General features: G+C 39.3%; 1 protein-coding gene across 1 annotated transcript; it reads right to left on the reverse strand.

Moving 5' to 3' along the window:
• Window positions 1-2281: 2281 nt before the first annotated feature.
• LOC139719737 (protein downstream neighbor of son homolog) lies at window positions 2282-12316 on the reverse strand. The gene is given in 11 exon segments (XM_071631127.1): window positions 2282-2653; window positions 4458-4653; window positions 5185-5372; window positions 6152-6252; window positions 7282-7460; window positions 8653-8706; window positions 9102-9226; window positions 10498-10680; window positions 11454-11540; window positions 11971-12237; window positions 12239-12316. Coding segments are annotated over 11 exon segments (1830 nt in total).
• Window positions 12317-12554: the final 238 nt, after the last annotated feature.

A 12554-nucleotide genomic window follows, 5' to 3' on the forward strand; every position in this document is an offset into this window, starting at 1 on the left:
CTAAATTGCACTTTTTCCTCCATATCTCGAAAGTAACTCAAGGTATCATCATGAAACTTACATATTTATGCATGTTCAACCTAATAGTGATTCTGTTTGGAACTGTGAGGTCAAAGGTCAAAGGCGAGGTTTAGATAATGCTATTTTCCCATTTGATACTGAAATTATACATTTTTCCAATACCTTGAAAATTACTCAATGCATAAACTTATAAAAGGGTCAAAAGTCAAGTAAAAATCATCAGTTCCCCAAATACCTGCACTCTGACATTTTAATCATTCATCCAATTGAACCTAGTTCTAGGAAAGTGAACATTCAGCACATTTGTGTCAAACCTGTCATTTTAATATTTTGCCAATTGTGTGAAACTGTCATCACACATTGTCAAGACATTGTACTATAGACCTATTAGGAGAACCTTGCATTATGGCGGAGGCATATCAGTAGCCATAGCGATATATCTAGTTTGGATATCAACCATTTCAAAAACGATTTTCATCAAAATAACTTTGAATACCTCTTAGACTCATATGCTTTTTAATATTTCATATACAAAAAGTCGTTTCTAATATTCTCATTAAAAAATTAAAACCTGAATCCCCATCTCAACCAGAACTATACAATCTCTTTAATTTACCTAATTTGCCTTGTTTGCTGTGTAAATGAAAGAATGGAGAAAATGCTTGACTTCCAAATACACACTTTGAGGATTCACAACAATGCACACAACTTGTACACATTGCATGCAATCAAACGTGGTGCACTTTGCCCCTTGTCACACAAGATAGAGTGGGGAGGTAGAACTTGCTGTCCAGTGATTAAATTTTGGGGCTGTAGTATGCGGTATACAGCATACACTGTATCAAGTTTCAATTTATGCACATGGTCATACACTGTTGCAGAGCCTGTGACTGATTCTTTGGCTATAATCAGTGGATTATGGATGTTAGGTATTTTAAAGAAAGCTTGTCGTTGGAAGTGGTCTTCCCAACAGAATCTAAGATTACTTGTTTACTGCGTCAGACCACATGGCATGACCTGATAATGGTAGTGCACACGTGATAAAAAAGGGAGAATACCAAAGTGAGTTTGCAAATCGTATGTACACATGGTGGAACCATACTATCCAATATACCAGGTGCATGGTATCTAACACAAACAAAAGCTATCAAGATACTTTTCTCATCCTGCAAGAGCGAAATAATATATTTCATAGCAACAATCTGTAGTCCTACCCACATGTATTTATGAAGTAACTTGTGGGTGTCCATTTTAGCAAGATTTCATAATCATGAGAAATATACCACAGCCCCATGCATCTCTTTATAACATGTACACCCTTTGGCCCGAATTCACAAAGGTGGTACAATCTTATCCATGGTTTAAACCATGAACAAAGACCGTAGTTTTGTATGGGGTGCCAAGTGTTGCATGGCCTATTTCGTTACGAAATCAGTCATTTTGTTGACGAAATAGGCCACGCGACACTTGCCGCCTCATTAAAGGGAAGATAAACCCCAAAAGCAATGTGGATTGAGTGAAAGCAGCAACATTAGTAGACCACATCAGTGAAAGTTTGAAGAAAATCGGACAATCGATGCAAAAGTTATGAATGTTTAAAGTTTTGATGTTGGAACCGCTGGATGAGGAGACTACTAGAGGTTATGACGTGTGAGTGGACAACAATACCAAGAAAATATAAAGAAAATTCTGCAAAAATCCATTTTTCATGAAAATTACAAATTCCATCAACTTGATATTGACATATGTTAAGGGTAGCAATTATTCCCCCTGCTTTCTGAAAGCGGTTGGTCCATTGCTCTTTCATAATTCTAGAAAAGTGAATTTTTGTTGAATTTCCTTTATATTTTCTTTGTATTGTTGTCCACTCATACGTCATATCCTCTAGTAGTCTCCTCATCCAGCGGTTCCAACACCAAAACTTTAAAAATTCATAACTTTTGCATCGATTGTCCGATTTTCCTCAAACTTTCACTGATGTGTTCTACTAATGTTGCTGCTTTCACTCAATCCACATTGTTCTTTGGGTTTACCTTCCCTTTAAAAACTACGGTCTTTGTCCATGGTTTAAACCATGGATAAGATTGTACCACCTTAGTGAATTCGGGCCATTATGAGCTGACATGTGACGGGCTAGGGCTCCATAAACTGCATCATACAGCAAGTGTGCTAAAACTGGGCATTTTGTCTATAGATGGAAATAACCTCCAAATCACCGTTCTATAATAAAGTACAAGTTGTATGGCATATTCATAGCACATCAGGAGTACAGTCCATCCACCACAGTAACTTCCTTGGCTGCCACAGGTAAGGCACATTGCATAGAAAGGTGTTCTAATAGGCTGTCTGCCAACTTGCAGTTCGTTCTCAACTTTTGCAGTGCTTCACCAGAAATCGATTCTGCATCCAGCGAGTCACCAGAGAGCACATTCGAGCTTGTAGCGAAAGGTGCCGTCGCCTCATGATTACTGAAGGCCACGTGAAAGGCGCCCTCTTGTGTTGTGCGGAGCAGGGTGCAGAGGTCGTGGATGTTGTGAGGCATGATGGGTCCCGTGACCTCCAGAGTGCTGACTTCCTGTAGAGCCAGGCCAGCCGTTTGCTGCTGCTGCTGCTTCATCGTGCCAGCTTTCACCTACAGGGATTGAGAGAAATTGATTGCCTTGCATTTGCTCATCCTGTGATTGCCAGTAGGAGGGGAACATGTACATCGCTCTACCCTGTATGTCTGGTGTGGTGAATTGGCTGCCTCACACCTTACATCTTCTATCAAAGATCCTACACACTATATAAGATGGTCAACTCTCTGTCGAAAAGTGAAACGCTGCTGTTTGGAATTGTGGGATTTTTAAGAGTGCGCCAACTAGCGTTGAGCGGGGAAAGTTTCCCGGTGAGCTGTACTTTCACGATATGTTTGTGAAGGACGCAACCAAGACAGGCAAAGACAAGAAAGAAGGAATTTTCTGTAAAGAATCATTAGTAAACCTAAGAATTGGTGCAGTGCATTAAACTGCATCAATAGCTACACCAAACCATCAGCAAGTTTATCATTATTTCGATTTCCAAAAGACTGTGCACAGCGAGTTTTCGTCTCACCTCCCTGGTCACAGTGAGCGGTAGACTTGCACACAGCTTGCTCAGCTCCGCTTGCAGATCGCTACACTCGTTGTGGCTGTGCACGTCCGCAAATTATTGAGAGCTGCCTTTGCAAAAGGCAAATGCTTGTTCGATCTATACCTGCTCAACGCTAGCAGCCGGCAGCCACTTCTGTTTCACTAGCGGCCGTGTAAAATTGGGAGATTTGACCCATCTTGCGTAGTGTGTAGGATCTTTGCTTCTGTGTTGCAAAACTGCAAAATTTGTGCAATATTGTAAATTGGTTACAAACCTCACAAATTGACACATGACAGTTTTTCATTTTCCATATCACCCCTCCCCCCCCAAAAAAAAAAGTATGACATTTTTCAAAGATATCCATTGTTACTCCTCAATCTTATGAAAACTTGAGCAGAAGCAGCTCATCTGCTAAGCTGTTATCCAGAATTTGGAGGGAGGTCTTCCTTTTTCTTTTTCTTTTTTTGAACACTTACTCATTTGATCAATCAAACAAGGTTGAAACTGGTGCCTTAAAGGACAAGTCCACCTTCATATACATGTGGATTGAGTGAAGGCAACAATGTTAGTAGAACACATCAGTGAAAGTTTGGGGAAAATCCGACAATCCGTTCAAAAGTTATGAATTTTTAAAATATCTGTACAATCACTGCTGGAGGAGAAGAATACTACAGTGTATGATGTCACATGCGTACAACTATATAAGGAAAATAAAAAGAGAATTTCACAAAACTTGACTTTTTGAATAAAGTACACATTTCCTCGACTTGTTACTGACTTATGTTAGGAGTAATATTATTCCCCCTGACTTCTGAAAGAGAGAAGTCGAGGGTTCTTTTATTATGTGAGAAAAGTGTGAATATCTTGAATTTTCTTTATACTTTCTTTATATAGTTGTACTCATATGGCATCACAAGCTATAGTAGTCTTCTCATCCAGCCGTGACTGAGCAGAAACTTCAAAAATTCATAACTTTTGAACGGATTATCCGATTTTCCTCAAACTCTCATTGATGTGTTCTACTAATATCGCTGCATTCGCTCAACCCTCATGTCTATGAAGGTGAACTTGTCCTTTAATAATCAATAACCAGGGAGGAACATGTAGATTAAATTGAAATGAAATGAAAAGCCGTCATAGATCATGAGGTCTAAATCTATGACAGTACTCACACATGTCATTCTGCCATTTGATTGTAACATATGTCAATACATGCATATAAAAGCTTTTTTGCTGTTGAAGGAGCACATTTACAATTCAACAGTGTTCACTTGCAGGGATTTCAAGAAGCATGAAAAGATGATGCTATGAGAAGGTATACATACCTTGCAACTGTGTAGTGTGGCCGCCTTGAAGGCAACTGGGGACAGAATAGTGGGTGGAATGTCTGCCAGGGGCCCCACACTGGCCACGACTGACCGGCTGTTCAGGAGGAAGTTGAAGAGGGCCTGGGTGTCTGGACCTTCCACCAGCACTAAGGACTGGGGCCGGTTGTCCAGTTTCAGCAGATGGTCAGTTTGGCTACAGTGAGCATTTGGGTCAAGGAAGAGGGTACACACAGAGTGAGTTCTAAAGAAAACAGGATATTCAACACAAACTGAAGATCTCTAAGATTGCTACAATTACAATGTACTTCTACCTTCCCAGATTTGACCTGGTGTTGGTCATGACAAGCTCAGTACCAAATGGTGGCAAAAGGTACTGATACACTCTTTAGGGTAAAGCAAGACAAGTACACTGTAGTGCGGTACAATTATGCTATAAGTGCATCTAGCCTTGGGAGACATTGTATTGCTTACTTCTAAAGCAGTGAACCTGTCATAAATACTCTTCCATTACGGCAATGATGTTTAGAAACATTGTGAATGATTTAAAAAAGCAAACATAATTTGAATCAATAAAGATGGTTACACAAGAAACAATATCACAGCATAATACCAAGATATCAACTTCAATCCACATTAACAGGAAAGTAATATCACTGCTTGTTAGAACAAAAAGAAGCCACATTCACTGTGTGCTTTACTCGAGCTGCAAGCTTTCAAAGGATACAATTTGACCCTGCTTGGCTCCAGAGATGGGAAATTGGCTTTGTTGAGACCCATGCTCTGTAACCATGATGATGCCTTGGTGGGGCTCTGGTAGGCATTGTCCTCCTCCTCCTCCTCCTCCTGCTCCTCACCGATATCCCCACTGCCAGTGTCAGTTCTTTCCTCTGCCTTTGTATTCATGTCTGCTCCCTCACTGGCTGTTGCTGCTATTGCTTCATCAGAAGACCTAATTTGCATAGATGAAATCATGGCACAACGTTTCAAGTTAAAAGGTTAATGCCCTCATCAAAATGGAAGGGGGTGAAAGAAGTGTTGCAGTATAAGGTCTCAGAAAGAGGGATATGGTCAATACATTAAAGGGATGGTACACTATTAGTTGAGGTGAGGATTCAGCTTGTAAACTTTTAGTGAGGTACTTAGAAATGACATTAGGAAATATGAAAGAGCATACAATTCTTAGTGGCATTCAAAGTTTTTTTGATGAAAATTGGTTTTGAAATGGCTAAGCCATCCAAAATCAAAGGAAAACAAAGTGATCTTAATAAAAGCTGGGTCCCATCTTTTATTAGGATTGCTTTGCTCTGGATATCTCAGCCATTCCAAAACCAATTTTAATCAAATGAACTTTGAATTCCACCTGGAATTACATGCTCTTTCATATTTCATGAGCTTTTTCATTACACATACCTAAAAAAAGAAAACATAAAAAAACGTTGAAAACCCAAAGCCCCATCTCAACTGAAACCGTACCATCCCTTTAACTGAAGATGATGTTTTTCACAAATCAAACTCGGCTTCAAAAACAGTCAATACATATCACTAGAGAACCATAAACAATCTGCAAAAAGGAATAAGCCATTACAGATACATGTACAAGACTGAATATTCAGCTATGATTGTCTGATATTCATTTTTTAGCAGCTTGCTACAGAAGAGGATAACTCCAAGGGATACCTGTTAGGTAAGACTCCATCATCAGCATGACTTAACTCCTTGTCCTTTCCGCTTGTTGCCATGGTGTCAGCTTGGGGTTGGGTGACATCATTCAGAGGCATGCTGAATTCGATTCCTGGCAAAGGAATGAAATATATACATTGAAACCTTGACAGCTCTGAAGATGGCAATGCAAGATTATGACATGGACACAAAGAAATCACTTGATGGAAACCTTTGACTATCAATGTTTTTTCACTCATCAAGTTCGGAGAGCGTTTTTCTATAGACACCATCATCTCATTCTCTTCAAATTGGCAACTATGGATTTTACTGCATATCGGGTAGGGCCTACTGCAAAGAGATCACAGTTGGGTCAATTTATCAAATCTGCACAAAATTAGAAGGAAAGACAAGACAACAAAAATTTGCCAATCAGAGACTAAAACATTAATCTTAAGAATGTGTTGCAGGTCTAACTATCATTTATAAAATAAGTGATTTAGAATTTAATGATATTCTACAACAGAAGTAGACAGTGGTATATGACCAATAAAGGCCTAAGTGTAAAGATGAAAGAGAAGTTTATAAAATATAAATAATGAATAATAATAAGCTCAAGAAGGTACAGCATCAAAACCATGGACATGCTGTTTTTTTTGGTGTTTTCTCTTTTTAGTCACTTGCTGGGATATAGAGTACAATCAGAATATAATGCAGTCTCATATAGTATGAATCAAAATCTTCATAATGAAGTTCTTTGATGGAATGGCATTTTTTTTAAATATTCTTTAATAAATTTCAAAACATAACAGATCAAACAGGTACACACTAATTGTTAAATACACTACATAGCATCCTTTTGCAGCTGAAGGCTGAAATGTAAGTGTTGCTGTACAATGATCAATAACATACAGTGCACTCCCATTACAATGAACAAGGTTAAAACGAGATTCCGGTTACAACGAAGTAAGAATTAATGCCGCAACATTATCCTCTCTATGTATTTTTATTGTTTATTTGTTCGGTAACAACAAAATTTCGATAAAGCGAAAGAAAACTGCCGGTCCCGAGGATTTCGTTATAACGGGAGTCCAAGTGTATGTCAAAGCCAGTTAAAATCATTTAGTTTGGTTCCGCAACGCGATTCAGGCTGGCAGCCTACCATCGTTCTTGAGGGCCTCTCTCAGACCTCTTGTCGTTGGAGAGAGGAGGGCATGGATGGAGGCCCTGCCTGCCAGGCCGGCAGCTCGGAAGAGGACGGTGAATTGATGGGTACAGAGGTAGAAGTATGGACAGTGGCTGGACCGCAGCAGGTGGAATACTGACCGGAAGCTCTCTGACCTTTGGGCCACAGAAGGGAGGAGATGCGAGAAAAATATGATTTAGATATTTTTATAGCATGATGTCAATAATGTTAATACCTGTACTGCAAGTTTCGAAAATAACTACAAACATTTAATACTTTAAAGTGGAAAAACAGACACACACAAAATGTTACATTACGACGCAGTTGTTAATGAAAAGGTGAGTAATACAAAATGTCTTTCTTACTGACAAAGCAGAACCTTGATTATACATTAAAAAAAAATGTCATTTGCATGTATAATGTCCGTATTAAACAAAAATGCCTAAATGACTATAACTTTTCAGAGTAAAGCCTTGTATAACCTTCATTTCATATCTCCTTCAAAACAAGATGAAACAAAACAATAATAATTGTCTGTATAGTACAGCCTAAATTTTGACTAAAAAAAAAGAAGAGTTAATACAAATAAACACCATCATATCCGAGGTAAATACAGTTCCAGCGAAGTAAATAATGCAGCTTATCTCCCAAGGGTTATAATACATGTATCTCGGGGCAGCTGAAACTCAGAGGGGTTACTAATCAATCACTCATACTCTCTCTTGTCAAAATGAAAAATGAGATCACAAAGTTAAAAGTCAATATCTTCCCTCATAAAGACTAGGTATCTTTGAAGCAAAATTTCATAGCGAGAAAAACCTGAATACAAAGAAACATTTGTCCCCCACCAATACACCCACGCATATCTTTCAGAAACACACTTGCCAGGTCAGGCTACAGTGTTCAAGGGTCTGGAAGATGTACACACCCAAACCATGTTTCAAAAGCCCAACCAGACAAATACTGTGCATTTCCTTTTAGTGTCATCCCATGTCTCTAACACACACACACTATGGAATGCTGACTGTGAAATTTTTCAATTAACATTTTACAATGTTTTCTTCAGCAGTTACAAACGTAATTTTAGACATCAATTCCTGAAGGCCCTAAAGAAGGATCCCAACCCCCCCCCCCCCCACACACACACACACACACAGAGTAAATTGCACCTTTTCAATGATTACAAAAGCCTTATTTGGGCCTGAAACTGCTTCCAAGCCTTCAAAACTGCTTGCCTGAAGAGGACATATTATTGTCCAGAGTCACAAGAAAGTGCCTTCAAATAGCTGTATGTAGTAAAGCAAATTGATGAAGATTTTAATGAATCGAATACATACAGGAACTTACCAACTGGCCATCAGTGCATTGGCTATGGCTGGGTCTTTTGTGGCCACTGATTGCCTAAATATTTGGTAAAAGAAAATACATTGTGAAAACTGATTGAGAATTTTTAAAATCACAGCACTTTTTGCATTGTCAGAGAATACTTGACATTTAAGAAACTGTACAGTAAATATCAATAGTATGATACATTTTTTCTCATTCAATATGACATGCTTATAAATGAAAAATAACTGTACAATTTGCTCAAGGCATCATGCCTGAATAATCAATGGAGAATAACCAAAGGAATACATCAGAAGACAAAGACATTTGTCAATTCTGTCTGAGGTGCATCTTGAACATCAGGTGGCCAGAATAGACCTGCAACGAGGAGCTATGCCAACTATTATAACATCAAAGCCATGATGACAAAAAAGAGAGTTTTTACTCTTTTTTTTGTGTGTGCAACTCACTTGAATGTCTTGGGCTCTGAAACTATCCTGGGGAAGAGGTTGAGCCAAGGGAGGTGTGGGTGCATCCAGCACATTGTAGATTGCTGGAGCTGGGTCCGCCAGCTAGACTCTTTTACAATCTCTTCCTGCAATATTGCAAACATACAACCAAGCACACAAAATGAATGAGCAAAACATGATGACACAAAAGAAATGAATAACTGAAACTAATGCATTAAGAATGGAAATCTTCCACTTTTTACAGAAAACTGGAAGTTTTTTGAATTATATACACATAATTATGCAGACCTACACATAAGATGAACAATAATAACAACAAAAATTAGATTTACAGTGTGAAAATGCTTCCAAAATGGTAAAATTTCACCACTAAAAAAAAAGAGAAAAATCCTGAAACTTGTTTTTGAATGGAAAAAAAATACCCAAGATTGCTTAAACAAAGACACAAAAACAAACAAATAAGCAAACAATGAAATTTGTGACAGTATTATCTTGGTTGCCAAAACTGCTGGCTGCAATATCAGATAGTCACATAACCCTAACTAGGCCGGGCTATTTAGGTAGATGATAGAGCCGGGGGGGGCCTCCCAGGCCCCCCCTCCAGATCTCGGCCGTCGACCGCGCGATCGCGACGAAAATTGACACACACATTGCCTATGATGTAATCTAAAGTGCCATGACGTTAATTTTTTCAAAAATTATCATTTACACTAAATTATGCTAATTTATGCATAATGATGCATGAAATCAAACAATTTGGTATAAATCACTAAATAAAGCTCAAAACAGGCACATTTTTTGTGTAAATATTCGTTTGAGTGTCCTTAGCAAATGTATGAGAAAAAAATTGTGCAATCAGAAAAAATTTCCTAAGTATTTTATTGTTTTTTAAATTTCTTATGTATTTCTCTGTTTTTTCGACTTTATGTTTTTTATTGTTTTTTCGATGAAATTTGTCCGCGACATTGTTTCAAACAAGAAAATATGTTATTAATTGATTTTAATCAATAAAACCCCCAAATAATCATGCTTTTATGAAATTTGCCTGTAAACACAGTTTGCATTGAAATTGTACACGAATTCACGTTTTTTAGCAATTTTTGGTCTGACATGCACATGCATATTTATGCGCAACTTCGGAACCGCGCACCCGGGCAATGCAAATTTGGTGTCAAAAGATGCGGGAAGCTCGAAAGAAAAAAGTCATGAAATGTCGCGGCGATAGCTTCTCGCGATAGCGATACATCGCGTGAAACGTCGAGGGGGGGGGGCCTCGGAGGTCCCCCCCCCCCCCCCCCCCCCGGCCTACTTAGGGTTAAATTGCAAGCAAACTTTGTTGCTGACTGTTGCATAATCATATTGAAATCTCACTACAAGTAAAGGACTTGTCATGTACCTCGGTCTCAGAATCGCGACTACCTTGGACAAAAGAGGACAGCCCCCTTGCCTCGTCCTTCATCCTCATTGGCTGGCTCCAGCCGAAGGACGTACGTGAAGTAAATCGCAGACGGGTTCTCAGACACCAGTCGGCTGGCAGTGATGGTTTGCCACAAGGGAGTGGACCGCTTGCAACAGTTGCCTGCCTCAAACAAGGAAACAATAATGTAAATCAAATAATGGAAAAGGAAAGTGAAGTGGTAATGTCATAGGTATTGGCTCTTGCTGTGATTTTTGTCTCAAATGTAAAGTGGGTTTACAGCAAGCTTTCTAAAATGCTGCATGGCATAGCATCTAACATTGTCTTTGTGTGTGTGTGTGTGTGTGTGTGTGTGTGGTGGTAATAAAATGGTGAATTTCAACACCAATTTCTCACACAAATAGGTCATAAATAATAGGTAATAGTCTGTTGACCATGCACAATAGTTAGCATCAAAGGAATGCAAGGTTAAAACAAAGCACATTGCAAGTGAAGGTTGCTGGCTTTTGTACTGTAGAGTAGCACAACTTCCTTTCGTCCTTCCATCCTCCCCCCAGTCTTTTTTTTTTTTTTTAAGGGGGGTGGGGGAGGGAGGGGAATAGAGGATGAAGCATTGCAGTGTTTGGCAACAGAAAGTTAAATGTGCCTATAATATCAATTAACCAAACTAGGAACGACAAGGATCTAAGATCCTTTTTGGCAGATCTGCACAATATTAGAATGAAAGTTTATGTTGTATACCAGACAACCGAAAATGCCATCTGCTGGCAATTCTAGATGAAGTAGCAAAAATCTGGCGCATGGAGGAATTAGAATAAAATAGCTTCTCATGGTATGGCTGCAGGCATTGCATATCAATGCAGAGCTTACTTCACTGAGTGAGTTGTTAAGCCTATTAAGAAGGGGTGTTAATAACTACTGGCTGAAGCACAGACCTGCTTGGCTTGACTTTTTGATTCTTCTTGTGATTCAATCTCCTTCATAGCTGCCACCATCCTCTGACAGGCATCTTCACAGAATACCTACATCCAAGGAAACAGTACATACAAAAATCAAAGTCAGAAATAGAACAGACTAATTTTTCAAGTAAAGCAACAAGGTAAAATGGCTTTCAAGTGCTAGACCCTAGTTAATTTGTAAACCTGTAAATGTATGCGGTGACTAAATTGTTTACTTTTCACAATTTCAGACTTGTACATGTATACAAGGTAGATTCAGCGTGTAGTTCTATGATTTTATTTCATTTTTCTTCCAGCATAGTAGTAGGACGATTTCTCATTCTCTACAGCTAACACATAGGGGCGGATCCAGGAATTCCGTAAAGGGGGGTGCACACACCCCACTCCCATTTGTTTTCTTTTTATTTCTTTTGCTTTATCAAAAAAAAAAAGGGGGGGGGGGTTCCCGCGCCTGGCGCACTCCTCCTGGATCCGCCACTGCACGTAGACTTACATCTTCATCCTTTGAGTCAAGGGCTGAGAAGAGTTTCTGGTGATTGGCGTGGGATCCATTCTCCTTTTCTTCGCTGCAGCTCTGGCTTCCAACTACCTGGCTCTGCACCCTTCTCCTCATCACGTTGCTCCCCCCGCTGCCGAACGGATTGCGCCGCTTCCCGCTCCGCCCACTTCCACTCGCGGCTAACCTATCCCCGCGACCAGGCTGCTTTTGTGATACATTTGGGGACGTTGAAGCTTTGGTGTTCAGGTCGCTGGTGCTCTTTCCGCTGTCTCTTTAGACGAACTTTCATGACCTGAGATGGCTTCTTCCATTCTTTGCTGGGGGAAGGTCCAGATGACATTTTGATCTGGACAGGAAGTACAGGAGTGAGAACAAAACTGTAGTTAGATTAGGTCTGAATTTTTAGACAGACATTCTAATCTAGAACAGTACCAGCAGAGAGTACAGAACAAGTAATGCGACAGGATTTGACACAAAGTTAAAGTTACAACTTTACAAGGAAGGCCAGGAGTTCTTTCATTCTCTTTTAAGTTTTCTTTGTTAATAAATTAGTGTAGATTTCTAAGTATTTTTTTTTG

The sequence above is a fragment of the Diadema antillarum genome, unplaced genomic scaffold (assembly GCF_040938485.1).
Source record: "Diadema antillarum isolate AM-2024a unplaced genomic scaffold, OU_Dant_1.0 scf00000114, whole genome shotgun sequence".
Taxonomy (NCBI): domain Eukaryota; kingdom Metazoa; phylum Echinodermata; class Echinoidea; order Diadematoida; family Diadematidae; genus Diadema; species Diadema antillarum.